General features: G+C 38.8%; 1 protein-coding gene across 12 annotated transcripts in view; it reads right to left on the minus strand.

The window, feature by feature from the left end:
- Positions 1 to 23,695, minus strand: part of LOC118403953 (double-stranded RNA-specific editase 1-like) — a 146,449-nt gene that overhangs the window by 54,557 nt on the left and 68,197 nt on the right. For 11 of the 12 annotated variants that reach the window (XM_035802839.1, XM_035802837.1, XM_035802845.1 and 8 more), the window contains one exon: positions 3,944 to 3,949. The exons of the other annotated variant lie outside the window; for it this stretch is intronic. In XM_035802839.1, coding sequence (XP_035658732.1) covers positions 3,944 to 3,949 — 6 coding nt within the window. The remainder of the gene's footprint in view (positions 1 to 3,943; positions 3,950 to 23,695) is intronic. 12 annotated transcript variants of the gene reach the window in all.

Genomic DNA, 23,695 nt, shown 5'->3' on the forward strand with positions numbered 1-23,695 from the left:
TAGAAAGGCCGACATTTGCTTGAGAGCAAATACAGCATATTTCAGCCATCTCCCTCATGCAACAATAGGCCTTGAGGTCGTTGACCCCTTTGGCCATTGGAAAATGACCCAAAAAATTCCAAAATATATCATTTTAAAGTGTTCCATGCTAACAATTATACATGGGTCATTTGGATAAATATCTAGAGCACCCCTTTACCAAATTTCGGGTCATGTGGTTGTAAAACGAGGGAACAGGAGCCAAAAATGTCCAATTTTTGTCAAAAAATGGCCATAAAATCGCAATTTTAAGCATTGTGTTGTACTGTATGGAAAAACTGTTATTGAATTCATGTGCACATAATTAAAGGGCACTTTTATACCAAATTTCAGGTCATTTGGTTGTAAAACGAGGGTACAGGAGGCAAAAATGTGCTTTTTTTGTCAAAAAAATCGCAAAAATAAGCATTTTGTTGTACCGTATGCCAAAACTGTTATTAAATCTGGGTGAACATATGATCAGGGCACCTCTGTACCAAATGTCATGTCATTCGGCTGTAATACCAGGGTACAGGAGCCCAAAATATACATAAAAATTGACAAAAACCTCAATAAAATCATTTTAAAGGCAGATATGAAAAAAATGAAAAAAACACCTGAGGGTATTGGCTTACACTACCTTTGTGCCAAATTTCAAGTCAATCGTTTTAAAAACGGCGGAGTTGATTCGATTTGAAGATTTGACAGGAGAAAGAAAGAAAGAAAGAAACATTACGAATACTAGAAAGGCCGACATTTGCTTGGGAGCAAATACAGCATATTGCAAGCCATCTTCATATGCATGCCAATCCCAAATTTAACAATTTTTGATTGATGTACACCATAGGTGTGAATAGAGCCCTGTGGCTACATAACGTAGGCACCTTCATACCAAATTTCAGACCATTTGGTTTTCATACATAGGTACAGGAGCCAAAACTTAACATTTTTAGTCCGTAAATGGCAAAAAATCCCAAAATTCAACAATTTAAAGTATTGTATGCCCAAAGTGAAAATGAAGTACTGTGGGCACTTGCCAGACACACTTTCATGCCGAATTTCAGGTCATTAGGTTTTCATACAAGGGTATAGGAGCCAAAAGTATACATTTTTTGTCAAAAATAGCCAAAAAAAACAAAATAACTCATTTTTAAAGGGATCTATAAAGAAAGTGTTGATTGGACCCTGTGCTCATATGTCCAATGCACCTATGTACCAAATTTCAGGTCATTAGGTTTTCATATAAGGGTATAGGAGCCAAAAATATACATTTTTTGTCAAAAATGGCCGAAAACCCCAAAATAACTCATTTTTGAAGTGACCAATGAAGAAAGTGTTGATGGAGCCCTGTGCTCATATATCCAATGCACCTATATACCAAATTTCAGTTCATTTAGCCTACATACAAGGGCATAGGAGCCAAAAATAGACATTTTTAGTCAAAAATGACCAAAACCCTAAAATAACTCATTTTTACAGTGATCTATGAAGAAAGTGTTGATGGTTTTCTATGCTGATATGTCCAATGCACCTCTGTACCAAATTTCAGGTCATTATGGTTTAATACCAGGGCACAGGGGCCCAAAATATATATATTTTGTCTAAAAATGACCAAAAACCCTAAATATCAAAATTTCTAAGGCCTCTATCAAAAAAGTGAAAAAAACACCTGGGGGTATTTGCTATCCCTACCTCCATGCCAAATTTCAGCTCATTTGCCCCAAAAGTGAAAAAGTTGAATCGACTTGAAGATTTTGACAGGAGGAGAAGAAACGAAGGAAAAACAATATATTGCAATCCCATACTATGTATGGATTGCAATATAACAATATATTTCACCATACCTATGGTATGGCTGAAATATAAAAATGTATATTTTTGGCTCCTATGCCGTTGTATGTAAACCAAATGACCTAAAATTCGGCATGAAGGTGTGTAGGACAAGTGCCCACAGTACTTCATTTTCCCTTTGAGCAAACATTACTTCAACTTGTTGAATTTTGGGATTTTTTCCAGGATGAAGATGGATTGCAATATGCTGTATTTGCTCCTAAGCAAATGTCGGCCTTTCTAGTGTTTCTTTCTTTCTTTCTTCTTTCTCCTGCCAAATCTTCAACTCAAATCAACTCCGCCGTTTTTTAACCGATTGACTTGAAATTTGGCACAAAGATAGAGTAAGCCAATACCCTCAGGTGTTTTTTTCATTTTTTTCATATCTGCCTTTAAAATGATTTTATTGAGGTTTTTGTCAATTTTTATGTATATTTTGGGCTCCTGTACCCTGGTATTACAGCCGGATGACATGAAATTTGGTACAGAGGTGCCCTGATCATATGCCCACCCAGATTTAATAACAGTTTTGGCATACGGTACAACAAAATGCTTGATTTTGCGATTTTTGGCCATTTTTTGACCAAAAAAAGCACATTTTTGCCTCCTGTACCGTCGTTTTACAACCGAATGACCTGAAATTTGGTATTAAAGTGCCCTTCAATTTTGTGCGCATGAATTCAATAACAGTTTTTCCATACAGTACAACATGATGCTTAATATTGCAATTCTATGGCCATTTTTAGACAAAAATTTGACATTTTTGGCTCCTGTTCCCTCGTTTAACAACCAAATGACCCGACATTTGGTAAAGGGGTGCTCTAGATATTTATCCAAATGACCCATGTATAATTTTTGGCATGGAACACTATTTGGGAATTTTTTGGGTCATTTTCCAATGGCCAAAGGGGTCAACGACCTCAAGGCCTATTGTTGCCTGAGGGAGATGGCTGAAATATGCTGTATTTGCTCTCAAGCAAATGTCGGCCTTTCTAGTTCAGATTTATTGTCATACACAAAAGCATACTTTTTTGTATACTTAGTCTAGATAGAAACTTACAGTATCTCCATCACTGTGACTTTCTGATGTACTCAATCTGATAAGCTGTCAATTTTGTTTGATGGAAGAATTTTGAACATTTTGTGTTGTTGTTTGTGTTGTTGTTGCACTTATCTACCTTAAAATTGGGCTTCCAGCAAAAAAATGCCAAACGTCCATGGTTCGAATCCCACCGGCCCAATGTGACCTGATATTTGATTATTCCTGCCTGCAGCACCTGGTACTGCCACTGACCCTTATCATTACCTCATTTATTACATCACTGTATACTGGATATACTATCATAACTGATAGGCAACAAAGTAGGGCAAAGATCATGCTACTCACACAAGATAAAAAGCAAACTTTACGGCAATTAGATTCAGACTATTTCCTAGAAAAGTTGCAACTACTGAAACATACCGCTGAATGAAATCCTGCGCTGTATTTTTAAAAAATCCGACAAGTATTTTAAGCTGTATGTTTTTTCACGCCTTTCCTTTCTTGATGCCATAACTTCTGCTAGAATGAAGTTGTTGCATCTACTGATATTTCAACAATACCACCACACAGAGATTATGTTATCATCAATTATTTCATACTAAAACATAAGCAAGGCCAACAACCTAGAACATGAACTACTGATTTTTATCATCATACTAACATCAACTCTCATAAGTCCACTAGATACCATAATACTGCCACATTAAAAAAAATTAACAAATCAACATTGTTATAGAGGCCTTCTTAAGATTGTTTTCAATACCAAAATATGTGTATATACCTCAGGATTACTGATGCTGCATTTGTACATCTCTTAAAATCACTTTGAACTCATGTATATCTCCTCATGTGGCAGAATTATGACACCTGGTGGAATTATGCGAGTTGATGTTATTATTGATCAACTGTTTTATTTCATCTAGCTAATAAACTTAACTTAGCAATTCTAAATATAAGGCTTAAGAAAGTATAACTTTTCTTGCTAGCAAACTAGCTACTGATTTTCATTATCATATTCCATAATAGCCTTAGGAAACATACATTGTAACATACCTGAATCTGTTGTGCCCAGGATAATGTGAAGATGTCAACATGAACAGGTGTGTTGAAACAGGTAGGGTGGAGTCGGCACACATCAGATGAAACATACAGAGGGGAGGACAAAAAACATTGGATTAGTCTCGAGGCAACACATCTGAAACATACCTTTTAGTATTTATCTTGTTACCATGGTTACAGACACTGCAGTAAATTATTTGCAACAACTTTCGCTTTTTAATTACAGACCTGGATCTCACAATACATAAAATATACATTACACTTTTGAAATGAGGTTCAGTGTATTGACAGCAAATAGTCAGTTTATTTTTGAAGATGTAATTTATTATAGCCTTGTGTTGTCAAACATGTGTACACTAAAGTGTTAGTGACTGTGTATACCGGTATAAGTGTACACATTAGAGTATGAAGTGTCTGTACATTGTTTTATTCAAGGAAATTCAATCAATACTATGGTGATGTATGTAGTAAGTTGTATTTAAAGACACAATGACAATGTACGAGTGAAAGTCAAGCAATGTCAAAGTTAATCTCATCAATGAGGGAGTTTCCAAAAAGATTTCCAAGACTTATTAACTAGTCACTAAGTTCCTGTATGGTGAAGAGTAGCACAGTGAAGTGTGAGTCAGAAGAAAAAGTACTTCCTCCATTCTTGAAGCTAGTTGTCATTCATCCCCTATACATGTACAGATAACAGATCTTCTCTTCACTAAATGGCAAGTCAAAGTGTAATGCCCTTTGACGCCAACTCCTTCCTCTCCGAGCCCTTTCCCATGCCCGCAGGACAACACCCCTTCCTTCCTAACAAACCGTCCTGTCAATGCTCGCTATCTCCTTGGACTTGACGTGTAATTACCAACCTGGAAGCCACGGCCAGTAATGCCACCGGACACAAATGAAACCTTAGCCAAGCCTGTGGTCAGGTGAGGTCTAGCCACTATTATTCAACCTGTAATGAACAGTGCGGAGGTGAAAATTGCTTGGGCTGCACAATGCCCACGGCCTCATCTCCGATACACCCAGCAGCGCGTATCAGCGCGATCAATAAGCGTATTAGAATTGGGGTCAGCGCAGAGTCTATTTTTCTGCTGCTCCCAGAGGGAAGGTCCTTTAGACGAGTTGGCAGGATGGCACAGAGTCACAGATCAAGGACTTGTCAAAACGCCTGTCCTAAAATGAACTCGGGTTCTTAATCCTACACTGGACGAGTCATCATTTAAGGGCTCTGGCATATTTTTTTATCCATGTCATCATGCTGCAAAACATTTAGTATCCAGGTGAAGAAAAAACAAAGTTACCAAAGGGCCTCCTGCCATACAGAAGCAATGAAGGGCACAAGAACTTGTTCCCCCAGTTCTTAGACGTTTTATCCTTCTACCTGCTGTCTACAGGTTATAACAGATTTAGTGCCAAGTAAGTAAGTCAAGGTCAAGATAAAAACTGCCAGCTATGACAAAAATTAAAAGTGACTATGTTCATTCCCTGAAACTCTGTACCATGTACAGACACCCTTAATAACCTGACCCCAATTTCCCAATGAAATTAGGAGACAAAGAATTAGGCTAGAGGGGCCTTACACTTAAGAAGACATAACTTAAAAGATGTTCTCCTTGATTTGAGAAACAACCAAGAAGATTAGTTTAAGTTAGGCCCAATCTATACACAGTTTTTGCCGATATCTGTGGAGATGTCGGGAGGGATCTGGAACGTTGGCCGCGGGACACCCGTGGCGCTTGCAGTCATAAACAGCTATATAGCCTAATGAGCCCGCGTTATATGCTAATGAGCCCTCACGAAGTTGGGACACATCTACACGTAAGCAGAAGTTGTCGGGGACCCCTGCCAAGGTATCGGGGACTACCTGCTAAGCTATCGGGCGAATGCTCCGGACCTTTCGGAGAAATTCTGCCGATATCTTTATGGCGATATAGCAGTTGTCGGCGAGAGGTTTTCGGCTCGCCGATATCGGGAAAAACCATGTCTAGATCGTGCCTTAGCTTCAATACTGCAAACCATAAGGACACTTGATATTTCCCACCCACCCACACATCCTGATATTCCTGTGCACAATGTAGGAACATTAGAGAGTGGGTGTTGGAAAGCAGGGTTCCATATCCAACAGGCTTCCAGAAGCTGCCGTGTGAATCCAAATGTAGTGATTCCAGCAATACCTGGAGTCATGTAAGGCAAGGTCCTGTCATTCGCTCCGCTGCATGTTTAAGTCAAGGTTGTTGGAGTTAACCCCAGCATGCTGTGTGCAAGATTTCACTGCCTAACCTGCATACTAATCACTGACTCAGCAAAATAGGTAAGACTGCTATATAATAACATATTCATCTATTTAAAAGCCAAGAGCTTCAACCTCTCTCACTACTGTGAATCTACACTACATGTACAATGTGGAAAGGGTTTGAATTTCTTTTGTCTGTACCAGTGCTGGATACATTCAACAAAACCTGCACCCGACAGGTTTTAACTGCAGCAATCCTTTTTATTGCCTTTCAGTCTATGAAATAACACTGTTTGACAATGCTCCAAAATGTATCCGTTTGGTACAAATCTGTACATCCTGTATTGAAGGAAGCTACATTTGTACTATGATGACTTACAAATGATAACATGAATTTTGGGCCATCACCCCCTCCCCCTCCTCCTCCTTAAAAACTTGGTCCCACAACAACTGAGATGAATGACCTGCCAGAGACTAAATAAGAAGTAATACACCAACTATTGGAAAAGAACACAACTCTCTGGTATGGACTTCCCCGGAGTCTCTACAGAATCCACAATTTCCTGTTATTGTCAGACCTCAATAACCCGTGACTCCAGATTCCCTCCCCGCAACTTGACGTACCTGGTATTTGGCAGTCCATCAACATGTGTCCAATCAAGCTATCTATAAGATTTGGGAGGGCGATACTAAGGCTATCACTTGATGCCCATGCAAAAAACTAAAAAAAAATACCACAAAGATGGATAACATACAAATACATACAGCTATGGAACAGCATAAGCAAAAGTCACTAGTCACTAGAGTAACTATTTAATTTTAGTCAAAGATTGAAGGCATTGTTCAGAAAATACTATTGCATGCGGCCAATTATTCTACATCAAAGTCTCAAACAAATTTGGCCCCTGGAGTTGAAAAAAAAGCTTCTAGGGGGTGGCCCTACTTATCTAAGAGCCAAAGAGTTATCTACCATTTAAAAATTATGATCATACAGGAAGCATCTCCAGAACACGAGACATCAACACCAGAAATTAAGATGCAGTACTATGGAAAGGTACCATTATGTAATCATTTCTTTATTCTGCAAGCATTTAGAAACATAATCATAATTAAAATCCATCTACAGCTTCTTGACTTGCATTTGTATGTTGTTCATTAACACACACACACATCACACAAAGTGTGCCTTCAGAATGCAGTACTGGAGACTACTGTATGGTGGCATGTCATGTATCTCAACAATGTAGATACTCCTCAATGAATTTTCACACCAAAGATTTTCACTGCAGCAAAAATAAATTTTAGAGGTTACTCCAAGTGACAAGAGGAATGCATGCTCAGGTATCATAAATCATTCCTCTGATGTGTTCCCTTTCTACATTTTGTACATATCTCATAACAAATTGAAAGTTATGATTGGAAGTTGCAAAAATAGGACTACATCAAACATATATCCCCACAAACTTTGACAGAGATTCACTACTTCTATTAAGGTCTGTGATGAAATATATCATACCAAGATGAAGTCTAAATCAAATACAGACCCAAGTCAGAGCAACAACAATCAGGGATTCCTCAAATATCTCACTTTTTATTTCCCCTGTTCCATTCTATCCTCCAACAAGTTTATAGCGGCGAGTTTTCAATCAAAAAGCAATTGCTTCACTACTGATCAAATATACCCGTCGAACAAGTACGCTGTGGATTAGTGGAGACCTTGACTCTGGGAAGCGATGATGATAATGACTGTGCTAAACTCCATCCACATCATGTCTTATTTGCAGAGAATTACCGCCACGAAATTGCTTCCTTTTCCCAGCAATCGCATTAGAGCCGTGATCAGGACGGTTTGATCGCGCTAAAGTCGTTTTCCCGCGCCGTTGGTGGAGTGGCGCTGGGTAACCTGACCGCGGGAACGGCAATCGCCGTCCCCCTCACGTATTTGTGACAAATCCACTTATCCAGGAATTTTGAATTTTCTGCCATTAACGCCGATACAATTTCTCATCATCTCACAAAGTCAAGCCAATTGGGAGTCAGTCTAGCCATGACTGAGGAAGTAATCAGATATCGTCCTGTATCACTCTAGCAGAGGAAATATTAGACATTCAACATCACGCTGCTTTTATGTAAACTTCACATGGAGCTTGCTGAGTTAGTGAGCCAGGAATCATCAGTTACAAGACTAGTGTACTTGACAAATGTTACTGCTTTAAAAAGCCTCCTTGCAATTTTTCTACAAACAAAATGAGCAATTAGATATGAAACATATATTCATGAATATGTACAACTAATGTGCACTTGCTTAAAGTGCTAGCTTGTATCTACATTTTGTATTTTCATCAAATACCCTATTCCTGCAACTTATGAATTGGTAAATAATCTTGCTCTCAAGTTATAGACAGTCTTTCGATATCATCTTTGTCAGGAATCTTTGCATAGTTCATTTTGTTTCAAAGCTCCAGATTTAAACTGTTCTCTTATCATTTTATCCCATCTCTGTAGGTTTGAAATTGGTTTCACTAAATAATCTTGCTCCTAATTCCAAGTTATACACACTTTTCTGATACCATTTCCTAAGTCATTGTTCAATAAGTGCTTTGCTTTCAAGCCCGAGTTAGAAACTGTACTGGCACGTCATCTTGTTCCCAAGTTGTACGTACCTTTCTGATATCATCTCTCAACCATGAACATTTCCCTAGTTCTATAAACGCCTCTCAGATCAGTAGGCGGAAATTGATAAATGGTGTAATTTGGCGAGGAGCGATTACAGTGGAAGTCATGATTACACGTGGTGATTAGAGCTGATACATATAGCTCTTCAGCTGATAAATGATGGGGACTTAATTGGAGATCAGGCGTGAAACTTTTCTCTGCACTTCCTCAGATAACACTTTTTCACTGCTTTTGGAGACTCAGTCTTTGTGAATAAACATACATGTCTATATTAAGATATGATAATGACATGGCTCTTCATCTGATAAATAATAGGGACTCTTTGGAGATCAGACACAAAGCATTTCTGTGAACTTTCCTAATATGTTTTGACTTATTTTGGACAGCCTTTGTGTATAAGCATCCATGGAGTGCAGAATAATGAAAACTCACCATAAAACTTCAATGAGGTCATTTGTGAAACTTTTTTCTCTACTTTCTCAGAAAACAGATTGGTGGGGAAAAAAAAATACTTTCTTTTTTACATTTCTTGGCCCCATTTGCCCACATTTTTTCTTTTCTTTTTAAATGATTTTGTCACATCCAAACCTGGGCAAATGTCAGCTTTTTTGGAAAGCACTTGTTTGGGTTGCAAATTAGAAGGAATATGGACATGAGCAGGGTATACATGTATGTGCATCACTTGTTTTGTCCTACCCTTGCATTCACAACTTCAGTAAGAAGTAATGATACCAATAATCTATAAGGTCATCCATAAACCACAAACCCAAGCAATTTCGTCATAAACACCAAAATCCACCAACAATTCTTAACCACGCAACATGGACATCCTTCCTAGAGACCCTTATCGAAGTGTCAGGCGGTAATACGTTACAAAGCAATGATTCCTTCAGAGGTCGTAGGTGAAGGTCAGAGGTCAATAAACAGGTAGTTCCGAAATGATAGTAGAAACTGATTGCTCAATATGGTCCACCGACATAAATCTCTGTAATCTGTCCCGAGACACCGCTTTCCTTGGCAGGGTATTAATCTAACAGCAAAATCAACCTTTAATGTCTTCTTTCCCCAGACTTCATTCTGCCGAAGCCCAGGCAGTCGTTTGACGCAATAGTTCATCTCCATAATTTGAGGACAGTAAAATATTGAGATGTGGAGAAGCGCTGACGGTGCATACATTGCCGAGCTGATAGACTGTGTTATATTATAAATGAAATCCATATTTACGATGCGCGTAAAGCTGCCCAGTCGACAATAAAGCCAGCAGGTAGCTTCACGAAACGGTGAACTATTGACCCGACGTTCCGTGATACATGCCGCGCCACACAAACCTCCCCCAATGAGCAATCAGCGTTCGATAAAAGTATGAATCAATGTGGGGTGAAATATCGAAAGTTTCCTCGACAGCGGCTACGAAATCCGGTGCTGTACCACCAGTTGAAATAGTTTTCTCTGCATTTCTTCAAGTTTTACCTGCAAAACCTGTTTCCTTTCTTTAACTTGCTTGGAAAAGGACATTGAAAATTTGGATCATATGGCTTTCCAAAAACAGTGCAAAATCAGTGTTGCAAACAAAAATATACATATTACAGTGAAATGTGCACAATTTGCCCTGAGTGCTTGACTTAAAATGACTCAAGACAAGTAGATATCAGAAACATCTAGTACAAAACTTTACCTGCACTAACCGGCATATGCAGGTGGTATTTCTCCCTGACCAATATGGTACTCTACCGTTTCAGAAGGAGCTCAAAATCTAAATACCATCCACCCAAATTGCTTTGTACAGTAAATGGTTTCCCCATTAGTCCCAACCTTAAGAGCCCATTGGTTGATACTAACAGATGTACATTTGTACACGGGATGAACACTACTAACTGTGTCTAGGATTCAAGCAATGGAAAATGAGGCCAAATAAAAAGAAAAGTTCATACAGATTCATAAATCTTTAGAAGACAATTTTTTAAAGATTTTGTGGTACTTGTATTTTTCATACACATGTTTATTGCTTTCAATTGTATTTAACCAATTATTGTTACGGCCACATCAATTACGGTTTTCGGTTCTCTGAAGTCAGATTTAAAGATAAATTATAAACTGCAAAATCAATGTAAGACAAGAGTCCTTCGTACACACATTAATGTAGCCAGACGTAAGCTTTTCTCCGATTTGTGCTTTCATATTCATTTGACGTCTTTCTGAATTTTTTCTTGGCTGTTAAATGTCTGTAACCAAGAAAATAAATTGGCATGGCCTAAGTCATGAATGCTTGTAGTACGCACTAGTATGATCATACAGGATCATAACTGTACAATACTGTAGATCCAATTCACAGCTCCACTCCTAAAGTGCTTTCAAAACTTTACAGTAGCTATCTTTTCTGCAACAGCCCTTAAGAATGGATACTAACACTGGAATCAAAACAGTGCAATCTGATCATCCTTTCAGATATTCTATTGTAACCTTCGGTTTTACAATATCCAGACCTTATCTTGTGTTAATTGTATTGCTGCCCCTATGGACGGTAAGGATGAGGTGAGGTGAGGTGAGACCTTAACTCCAACATTATCTTCTCTTCAGTTTGACCAGTAGCCCATAAAAACTGCCTACAGCACCGAGCCTATACTTATGATCCAATTCCAGATGTAGCCAGTGATTGGCGGAGCAATTTCCTTTTTTACTGTAATTGCCTCTACTATACAAAAGGTGCTGCAGTAAACACCGGCTTAGATGATCTTAAATTTAATGTTGCGCAGAGTCAGTTGATGGCCCTCCCAAACACACAGAGAAAGGCCAAGCTTCATATCAAGTTAACGTCCATGCTATGCCCTTATCTGCTGGTTATATAATGCTATATTACAGACTTGGGCACATTTGAGCACTGCGGTATATAGAGCTATATCTGGTATAAAAGGTATGGTACATTTTATCACCAAGTTTTATTCTTACGACACCTTGCAGACATAAAGTGTATACTATAACATAATAAAAGACAGAAAGATACATAAGCTGAAAGCCTGAATATGTGTAAGAACTATCCATGGTTAGGATGAGTCCGTGCATACATGCAAGACCATTAAATTCCACACTTTCAAAAAGATTTAATGGAAAAAACAATGTGTTCCATACATAGCAAATCATTTTTCTCAAGTCCACTTGTCAAGGACAGTACTCCCTTTAGCAGGACATCTGGATTCTTGTTTCCCCAAATTTGAAAGAACTCAGCGGAAAATGTCAAAGAGCTAGGTATGACAGATGTTGAATCATTTAGGTTCAACCACAAGGGAAATATCCACTCCAGGAAGAGCGTTATTGTCTCATGGATCAAAACGTATCTTCGCTGTAGTGTACTTTATCTAGAATATGGTATCATATAATGATCCAAAAGTTAAGCTGGCAGTAGACTTTCTCAGTTCAGTTCAGTTCAGACTTTCTAGATGTGGAAATTTTAGAAATATAGATTTAACAATTTAGCTGAGAGCTAATACATGTTTCCATCAGCATTTCTGCGGACCAAATTTGCTGTTTGTATGGATGATAACAAAATTGGAAATCCAATCCAAGACATTGCACAAACTTCTTAACCCAAGTTGAAAACCACCAATTTTAGGTGAAAACTTGAAATTTTCCTGTACTTCACCTTTCCCATCTTACCATCAATCAGAAACTTTCCTGTACAACCCAGAGACACCTGTCTTCTTGTACTCAAAGAAGCACTTGTCATTGCCCCCCTCCCCACTACTGTATCCTTTTCCCGAACCAAGATGTGAACCTGCAGACCTGGTATCTAAGAATGGTGTGAAATTATGAAGATTTACACCCCACATAATGACCGAATCTGCTCCCCCTAACCCATATCTGGGTTCCTCACGCCAGTTGTTGGTTGATTGCTTGGCCCACGCTTCTGCCACGTCATATCCACCCTGCTATAACTCCCCCACATCAAGCACGCTGCCATGCCAATAGACGGCGCAAATTAAATAAAACCCATTTTCATCCCCACTCCGAGAGATCCCCTGGCTTTGGCAATGGATGATTGGGAGCCCAAAATTGATTAATTTTACATTTCCCTGATTTGACTGTTGAGAAGGAGGCTGGAGGTCAGAGGGCTGGAAAGGGCAAGGCAATAAAGTGGATTATCTGAAGGATGCTGGGATATGAAAAATGGCCGCTGGACCCAAGGTCAGGTTCCTTCCTGATAAGGTTCTCAACAGGCCGGGGAATCAGCTTACCGACGTGTCAACGGGCCAGCTGGCTTCGTGACGTAAGAACGAACACGGGCGAGAACTTTTCAACAAACTTTTGACTTCCAATACAACAAGAGACCAATATCTCATCTCACTCAAAAGTCTGTAATCATGATTTCTGTAAGATCTAATCTAAAATACAGCTGAATATCTCATACACTCTATGTCAGCTTTAAGACATCAACAGGCCAGTCACCTTGTCATAAGATCCAAGTAAGGACGTTTATATGAACTTTGGCAAATGTTATCCAGGTCTAATTTCTTATCACTAAGTCTACTATGGTGCGATAATCAATGTGATCATTTTAGGGGAATCATACTTTTGTTTGTGGAGTGGATCTAATTCCTGACTAGCTGCAGACTTTGACACAGAAATTTGATGACAAATGACGAACATATTTTTTGTCTCATCATTGAGTGTGATTTTCTAAGTACTTCCCAAGGCATGTTTTAGCCCTTTTTAAGGAAAGAGAGAACTTGGTTATGGGGTATGCATTCAGGAAACCATAGAAACAGCCGACACCCGACTACCCACGGTGCATCCCTATTTTTCCGCTTAACCTTTGGACTATCCCATGAGGCTTTGAGGCAATAAGCCTGTTTGACGTGCGGCCCAAGGGGCTGATCTCTTCCTCCATTTAAATGGAGGCTAAAGCTAATATAGGACCCCTTGGCTGAAAGGTCACTGAAAAAAACACACTTGGAAAATGTCATAAGCAAAATTATTCCACAAAGGGCAATAGAGGCAGGGAGGAGGTGGAGATTTTCTGTGATTGCATGATACCGTTACACTGAGCAAATACAGGTTAGGAGCTGGTGTGAATCCTTCCAAACCTGATCTTTAACAATGTTAACTGTGCAAATACCACATTGCAAGGGAGCATAAATGTATTTATACGACTGTTTTATTTGGTACCTGATATATGTGCATAGGTTTTAGACATCATGCAGATAATTTCCAAAAACAACTAATATAAAAACAGTGTTGAAAGAGAATTTGGGCTGAAAATCTTTCAATTAAAGTAAAACAAAGCTACATTTGTGGTGTCTAGCCTATGTGAACAAGACGAGTGTGGAAAACAATAACAGTAATGGTAAACATGACACTGTTTTGATTAATGTTGTTGACTTAAGCTATTAAAACAACAGATGGCTTCATCTATGCTACTAGCAGGTTTACTCCAGGGGAATAGATGACATTTTGTGCATCATGTGAGTCTTAACATTAAAAACCAACAGGGTAATGAATTTGACTGTTAACACATACCACATACATAGACATTAGTATAAAAACAACAGGTCACCAGTGTTATCTTTCTCCAACTCTTCACAACTTAAAAACAATTTTAATCATGCAGTCATTGACACTGAAAAGATATAATCTTTGATGCTGTTTCTTTTCTTAGCTCAATCCTCAACACTTAACTGCATGAATTCTCCTGTGGCACACGGATATTGAAGAACTGTTAAAATAATCCTAACTAATCTCTCAGAGAGCCATTGTCAGCTTGATGTTTCAGTTCACTGATCTGGAACTGTGACGGGAAGTAGCAGGGGTCAGGAGATTAGGATATAGGTTTATTGATTGGTTCAAACATGTAGATACACTAAAACAACACTAAGTTGGTAAGGCTGGCTGAAATATGTCATTTTAGTGGAGTTTGAAAACCATCTAAATAAAATTGAGAAATAAGAAGCCTATATAAAGGGAATATTACAATTACACCCTTGGCATATTGATAGTTGTACATACACAAAAATAATCAATCAATATTAAGGCATTGAAATTCAAATAAAACTAGAAAGGCCGACATTTGCTTAAGAGCAAATACAGCATATTTCAGCCATACCCCTTCCCACGCAACATTGGACTGTTCCAAATCACCCCTGCGCAAAAATGGAACATCCTCTTAACAGTACATTATCCCCCAAAGTGGACTGGTATTGTGAATTGACTCCAGGTAAAAACAGAGCTTGCTTCTATTTTTCAGAAAATGACAATAATCACACCTTCCATTCAGAAAATTTTCATCATGACTGAAAATTGTTGAATGACTTCATGTAATGTCATTAACAATTTTCAGTACGATAACTAGGTGTAAGTTTAAAAAAGTATAAGCTCCTTGTGATGTGGGTACATTTATTATTGCAATGAACTTTTTTTATTCAAGTAGGGCATACGATTTAATAATTATCAAGCAGGTGCAGGTACTGTAGGAGCGTTTGTTTTCTTCAAGCTGTAAAACTGTTAAACTGTTTTACTTTGTATGCAATCAACCATCGAGCCTATTCTTATTTTAGTTTAACAACTTCCTGCCAGACCCGGAAGATACGATTGAACCTTGTTCGAGGATTTATTTTCGTCTGTCTGGTCAGTCTGGTCATACCCTGGCGCTGAGAGTGTTTTATTGAGCTGAAACTCTGGCAGTTTAAAGTTACTTACAATTTAAATGTTCAAAGTTTATGTCAAACAATAACAGCACTAGGAAATGTGGCCACTATAGACAGGTGGTCACTATAGAGAAAATGCTGATCTATTGACTAGGAGCCATACGTTACACATGATTTCAGTACACTGATCATTAATCAGATAAACATTGCACAGGTAAGCCAATTGTTTAGATGTACAATTAAGTTCAAATAATTCTGAAGAGAAATATTGATGAGAAAATAATCATTCTCGCCACTGTCTAACTTATAATTACGTATCAAAACTAAACGCAGATTTTCTAACTAACGCACCTTTCGCCGACTTCATCATAGGACCGCCGGCTATCAATCAAACACGGCTGTTGATTAGACTTAGAGTTTCAAACAGTCATGTGCTGTGTGCCAGTTGACAGCGAACTTCATGCTACGTGATGTTTTACATTGCTTGGACCTTCTTTCCTACAGCGGTGCTTCTACAAAATATTTAGACTGTAACACTGAGTTTTATAGAATAGAATTTGACGCAGAGCAGCGTTTTTTGCTGGGTATTTTTTTTGAAACATGTCCGTGGGAATATCAGCGAGGCGGCGACGTAGGGATATCAGACCGTCAACAAAAGTCGCACGGCGGCTAACGGCGCAGCGAAGATACTAGCGCTATAAATAAGCGCTTCAACTAAGGATGGCAACCCGTACAATATTTTTGTATACTGTTGAGCTATGTAAAGTTTGTTGTTTATGAGGTTTTAGTTGTCTTTGAAGCTTTGACCCGAAATATTTTAAAGTCAAACTGCTGAAGAGAAGTAAGTGACTGCTACGATTATCGTAGATATGGCCCTAAAAAAACTGATAAAAGAAGCCTTCTCAATAGCCTAAAATGCAAGAGCTTCCGGGGGGGCTTTGCCCACCTGGGTCCCCCCCACAGTGGCCCTGCCCCTGGACCCCGCCAGGGACATTCGGCGGCCCCCGGACCCCTGTCCGACGCTTTGAAAAAATCCTGGCGAGAAGTCTGTACGGCCTGAGTCTTCAAGTTAACGTATTGTGTGGTCCCGCTTATGAATATTAATTAGCCTTCGCTTTCCTCTTCGCTGATTGGCTGAACCATTAATTGAATTAACTCTTCCTGCCGGCTAGACGCAGGTGCAGATGTCGGCTCTGTGTGGTGAACGTCCGAAAGGTCACGGCATGGAGAACGAAAGAAAACCAATTTCCCCTAAAAAAAGTGCTGTAATTAAGCCTTTTACAGTACTTTATGCCAAAAATTTTACTTGGATCATTTTACCAACTATATTATGCCTATCTATACCAAATGTTACTCATACCAGGGTACAGGGGTGCAAAATATACCGTTATAAGACCGTCAACAACAGTCGCACGGAGCTAACAGCGCAGCGAAAATACCATCGCTAGCGTTTCAACTTCGGATAACAAGTTATAAGTACTGTTGAACTCAGTAACGTTAAAGTTTGTTTTTAGTTGCCTTTGACGGTTTGACCTGAAACAGTGTTACGCTAAACTCCTGAAGAGAAGTTAAGTGACTGCTGCGATTATCATAGATATGCCCCTAAGAACTGATACAATATAAAGCCTTCTGAATAGTCTAAAATGCGAGAGCCTTAGGCGGGCTTTGCTCCCCCTGGCGGGAACACTGCTATATACGGGATCATGAGGCCCCGCTTATGAATATTAATTAGCCTTTGGCCTCCTCTTCGCTGATTGGCTAGGTCTTTGATTCAATTAACTCTCCGGCTGACGCGCACAGGTGTGGCTCTGTGCGGGGTCACGGAAGGTCACGTCAGGAGGCCAAAAGAAAACAAATTTCCCCTCAGAAAAGTGCCAAAATTAATCATTTTAAAGTTGTTTATGTCAAAAATTTTACTTGAATCTTGTTACCAAGTATCTAATGCCTATCTATACCAAATTTCAGGTCATTTAATTGTAATACCAGGGTACAGGAGCCAAAAGTGTCCTTTTTTGGTCAAAAATTGGCCAAAAATCGCAAAAATAAGCATTTTGTTGCACTGTACACCAAAAGTGTTATTGAATTTATATGAAGGGATTATCAAGGCACATCTGTGTCAAATTTCAGCTCCTTCGGTGCAAAACCGAGGTACCGGACCAAAAATGTCCTTTTTGGTCAAAAATTGGTCAAAAAATCGCAAAAATAAGCATTTTGTTGTACTGTACACCAAAAGTGTTCTTAAATTTATATGGGGGCATTATCAAGGCACATCTCTGTCAAATTTCAGCTCATTTGGTTGTAATACCAGGGTACAGGGGCCAAAAGTGTCCTTTTTTGGTCAAAAATTGGTCAAAAAATCGCAAAAATAAGCATTTTGTTGTACTGTACACCAAAACTGATATTGAATCTATATGGGGGACTTATCAAGGCACATCTGTGCCAAATTTCAGCTCATTCGGTTATAATACCAGGGTACAGGGGGCCCAAATATACAGTTTTGGTCTTAAGATGACCAAAAAACCTTAATAAAATCATTTAAGAGACAGATATGGAAAAAATGAAAAAAACACCCGAGGGTATTGGCCCACTCTACCCTTGTGCCAAATTTCAAGTCATTCGGTTGAGGAACAACGGAGATACCGTGTTCTGAAGATTTGACAGGAGAAAGAAAGAAAGAAACATTACGAATACAATATATTTCACCATACCTATGGTATGGCTGAAATATAAAAAAGCTTTCTGTTAACACAACAGAATGTTTTGTCTTGTTTTCTCATTAAAAGCAACATACTGGAATAACGTATCTGTGTAAAACTGTGTAAAACTTTTCAATGATAGAAACACAAAAAATGACAATGACTGCAACTAATTGTTTCCTGACTAAGACAACAGTTCACATCGCTTCACACAAAGACCTAGAACCTATATATGGAAAAAAATTGTATGTTTCAAAACATATCTATGCAGCAATATCACAACCATTTCAGCACCTTGGACAGACACAACTGCACTTTAACAAATCTTACAAAAATTCTATAAAAGGTTCAGGAGCAAACATAAACATTCCTGTCATCACTTGGATTAGGCTACCTGGCAGCAAAACCTTATCAGTACTGCCCCCTGCCTGATCAGAGTTGAAGTGCAGACACAAAAAAGCGACCATTGTGTACATTGAATAACTAAATGTTACCAAAACTGTCAACCAACATACATGTAGCAATGATCATGTGTAAAGCCATATAAATCTTTACATTTCACATTTTTTTATATTCCTCATGTCAGCAGTTTTCTAGATCATAGCAACAGTCTGATATGTTTCAGAAAACTCATCTACAGTCCAACCTGACCAGGCAAGAACCTTGCAAAGGGCATTCCCCTCCAGTCACAAGCCACAATAAAGCTGTCCTCTTCATTCTAACATACTTAACCCCACCCTGTCCTCAACAATCACATGTCCTAAGCAACAATTTATCCTTGAGTGGTTGAAGAAGCTATGTTTGACTGCTCTTATCAAACTTTATGGGTCGTAACATCACATTCATTTGTCAAACAAAAAAGAATCATACACAGCTTAAAAGTGTTGAGGATAACCCTTTAATAAAGCCGAGCATGTGATTCTAACATGATGGATCTATCCGGGAACAGCCGCGTGTTTTGGTTTTAGACATAGAGACATACAGTCTAATCTCCACCCATCCCTGCAACACAGAAAGCACTCCGAGCGTAATCCCTGCACGCGTCATTCAACAAGGTCGTTCAAGGAACAAAACGATTCCGCAGTTTTCGCACTTATGAGATCAAATGTGTGGCCAAATTCATACCTTGGAAAGGAGAATAAATTGAGCAGAAAGGTGCTTTCACATCAGGATAAAAGGGCTCCGAAACCGTATCTCTTTTCTTTCTGCTATCTGCACGGTGCACATACTTCAATATTTCATGCTACCAGTCTAAATGACAATCTTGATGTTATACATCATGTACCTGTGCTATCAGAACATGAAAAGAGGACAGCACTTTTATTCCCAGGGGAAACAAATGCTTTCTACTATCACTGCACTCTTGTGAACAAACAAAAGGTGGAACAGACGTATGTTCTAAAATTTAGTGTACATCAAGTGAAATTGAGACCTGAGATGAAATTTGGAATGTACTGATAGCAATATATTGCTTCTTTCTCAGTAGCCCCTGCTGTAAAGCTAACAGTTAACACTGGGATTGTATCAGTTCCCAAAGGTTAACACTTACCTAATTAACATCTTAACCTTCTCCCAACTAAGGTAGCTGTTTGGTACAAATTTGTATTGGCTATTGGACTGTGCAGCAGATGGAAGGTTAATCATGAAGGATCATTTATTTTATAAAACACCAATTCTACGAAAACTTGATTTCTCCTTTCCTGACCTCTAACATTTCAAAGCTTAACACCTTATAGACTGGTTGCTATTCAGACTGTACAAGTCTCTTTGCATTCCCTGTGACCTTCTAATTGCATGTTCTTTAACCTATTCACATTCAGTCTCGAGCCAGGCGTCCCGTAAAAGAATATTCGCTCTACCCACCAGGTGTAAAATTACACATCTTAATGCCTCCTATTGTGTAGGCTTATACATGAAGCACATTTGACATTTAGGTTACCGTTCTGGATTACACTTTTGTGAAAGACCATGCGGTAAGTGCTATTTTTCACCCTAGTAGACTGCCATCAGCCTAAAACAGCTTAAGTTAATAGCTATATACAACACACAGAGATAAAGCACACGAATCTGACTTCATCCCTTGCAGCACAAGACAAGACTCCAGCTTCCAATTTTCACCTTATCTAAAGCTGCTGTGGATGTCTGACTCGTGTTGAAGCATGGAGCCATAGTCAGGAGCCAGCCGTCTGTGTAACAACTTTTACCAACATGATATATGCTCGTCCTTTATATTAACATGTAGATTCATTTATGTCTGTGTGACTAGATTTAGTGGAATCAGGGTAAAGGAGGTTTTCCGGCAGTTTAAGTTTACATTTTTAACAGTTTTGCAGCGCCATTGTAAATACATGTGTGTCGTCAAGACTTGATCGTGGTAACAACAAAAATAAAACCACTACAAACATTTTTTTCAAGACTTATAGTTGCTCTGCTAAAAAGAGGGATGGGGGGTGGTTATAAATATTTTACATATAGTTCATGGTCTAGGAAAAAAGAATAAATTTACATGTGTATCTACAATTAGATCCAGGTATATATTTTCATGCACATGCATACAGTACATATATATATGTAGGGCAATTCCCTTAACAGCTTCCTCTAAGATTGCAGACTTCAAACTTATAATGTACTGACGCAAAGCTAATAAGATATACTCTACCAGAGCTCACAAGCTTCTAGTGTCTGCATATCAAACTTTGTAATCTTAATCTACAGAGTAGCTATTAATATTACATCATGCGATGTCAATTATCAATCTATATCATAACAATCAGTATATACATGTAGATGCATTAGGCTTTCTTCACGTGATCTAAATTGGCTGATGCATATCTTTAAATGTAGATTGTAGTCTGACAATAATAGTCATTACTCAGAAACTTTCATACACCTTCATGATTAACAGCATTTTGCTTAGCAATCAGTCTGCATGCTTTCAAACTAGCGCTATTCACTCCTAACTCAAAAACCAATGTCACACAAACTACATGTACAATACATAATCCTATCGTAAACAGCATCAAATTTCATCAACCTAAATACAGAACACTCAGGTACACACAAAATGGCTGTTTGAAACGTTTACTATTCAGTCTTGCGAGGAAAGATTAGAGATTGCCAAACGGCGCCACGGAGGATAAGTTATCGTTAAGACAATGAGGGAACGAGGCTGGCGAAATGACAACATGAATTCTTCCAGAAATCCCAAATAGATTAAGAGTCGCAGAATTCCATTACAAGGGTTTAAGATTTGTGATGTAATAAACCCTGCTGTTAGTGATTATCAAACTTCTGGATAGAATGAGGAACTCGTGATAACATGGTTGGAACTGTAAACTCAGTCAAGCTACATCCTATAAAGAATGAAAATTAAAAGCTTGTGGGATCGAAGAGTTGGAGGTATAGGAACAACATTTATAGGTGTGATGCATTCCCTGTGAAGAGTTCAATGCAAAAATGGTGTTTGAGGTTTCATCAATAAATATACATGTACTTTCCAGAGTAAGTTGTGATGATAACTTATACTTCATTTTTTCAAGAAAGCCATCTTTTAAACAATTATCAAGCGTCAAATACACAATGTAGTAATAGTCATGGAGCATGACTTAAAGATGTGGTACTTTATAACACATGTTCAAAAGATGACCATAACAAAATCAAACTTTGAAATTCACAATTACTAGACATACTGGAACCTCCAATTGAATGCCATTGTAGCTACATGTAGCTTGTAGCGACAGGATATGCAATACCATCCTTATCGCTGTATCTAAAGCCTCTTATGAAATTCCCATAACTTTCAAAACCTGGAAAAAAGGAATCTCATTTCCTTTCCATTTCCATGACTTTTCATGACACAAGAGAATCTATCTGAGATAAGGACACTGCTATCTTGTTGTAAATGGAAGAGGAGGTGGAGAGCCCATTAAATAGAGACTGTTCAATAGATGGTATCTTCCCAGCCCAGACAGCTATCATGGGGATCAGGGGCTACACAACAGGAAACAGAACACTGCCATGATGGATTCTGGGAGGACACTCAAGGTCATACCCCCAAGGTCAGGTGGGTCAACCCAGGATGGTGGCAGGTAGTTTATAACTGTTTGATTTACAACTTTATATTGATAAAAACAAGTTTTACCTGCGATTTGACTTGTGAGAATTACAGACACGCCCTGAAGCGTAAAAATTTAAAGCAACTTGATTCAAGAGCCAAAAAAATCCAACATTGTTGTGCATTCATTTGTCAACGCTTTTTCGTTTCCTTTTTTTAATTAGCAAAAAGGAGAGGATGGTTTTACCTCACAAATATCCTAGTAATGATGAAATCTTGCCCTTTGGTTGTTTGTGATGACTTAAAGGTAGGCTGAGTAATACATGTCAATTAATGTTCTTTTTTACTCTATACAGTTACCAGCAGCAAGACAACAATATCAGAACCATTTCAGCACCTTGGACAGACACAACTGAACTTTAACAACAGTCTTAATGGTGCTAAGTATTTTAAAAGGCCTAAGCCACCACAGAGAAAGATGCCCCAAAATGTAAACATGATACTTGTATCCTGTATAGTGCTGGTAATAGTTTTCCATCTGCTTGTCAACAAAAAGAAAAATCCCAGAAGGCCTAAAATTGACCTTGACCTTCATTCTCCCCAGACCTACCCACAAACCAAATATCATCACAATCCATCCACACTAGGAACATGCATGAACACAAACACACAAACATACCCAAAACAATACCTCAAATTTCATGGAGGCATATCAAGCTGACATTCATGTCAACAATATGTAATGTTTATCTTAAAACTGCCACGAGAAAGCTGCTAAGTTTTTATCTAACAACTGTAAATGACAAAACCTCCTGACAGCCCGGCAGCAGCCTTCCTGTCTGGCTCAAGATAAAGTCCCCAGATACCAGTCCTTAATCCATTTTACCCCACTTCGATCTCCACACCCACACACTGACGACAAAACGGACCATTTACCGGCCAAGCTTTCTTATCGACTTCTGTCTCCAATGTCCATCCAAACTTCCCTTCATCCGAGATATGGCAATGAAACATCAGTTATGTATTAACTGCTATGTCTAGAAGTACCGAATGGTATATAACACACAGATGTCTCGGGCAATACTGCAACATTTAGAGATGTGGGGATCAATAAGGTGCCACTTCTTGTTCCAGATGGGCACGTATGATGGCGCTCAGCCCCCTCCCCTGCTATAACCACTGCTGGTCCGCCATCGATTCCCGCGAATATTTCATGTCCAATATTGACTTTCTGTGGCGCAGCTACAGCGTTATTGCACCGGTGATGAGAATAGATGGGTGGGCACTTGGGGGAGTTTATACCAGCGAATCTGTTATGTGGAATCATGCCTGCTGGCACTGTTGACTCTGAACTTCCACTTGATCTTCATACTTTGTTAACCAGTGCAATGGCCGAGAGGGTTGAATGTTCGCATTGCATTCGGTAGCAAGTTTGATCCCGGCCAAGTCATGCCA

Source organism: Branchiostoma floridae, chromosome 16 (assembly GCF_000003815.2).
Source record: "Branchiostoma floridae strain S238N-H82 chromosome 16, Bfl_VNyyK, whole genome shotgun sequence".
In the NCBI taxonomy this organism is placed as follows: domain Eukaryota; kingdom Metazoa; phylum Chordata; class Leptocardii; order Amphioxiformes; family Branchiostomatidae; genus Branchiostoma; species Branchiostoma floridae.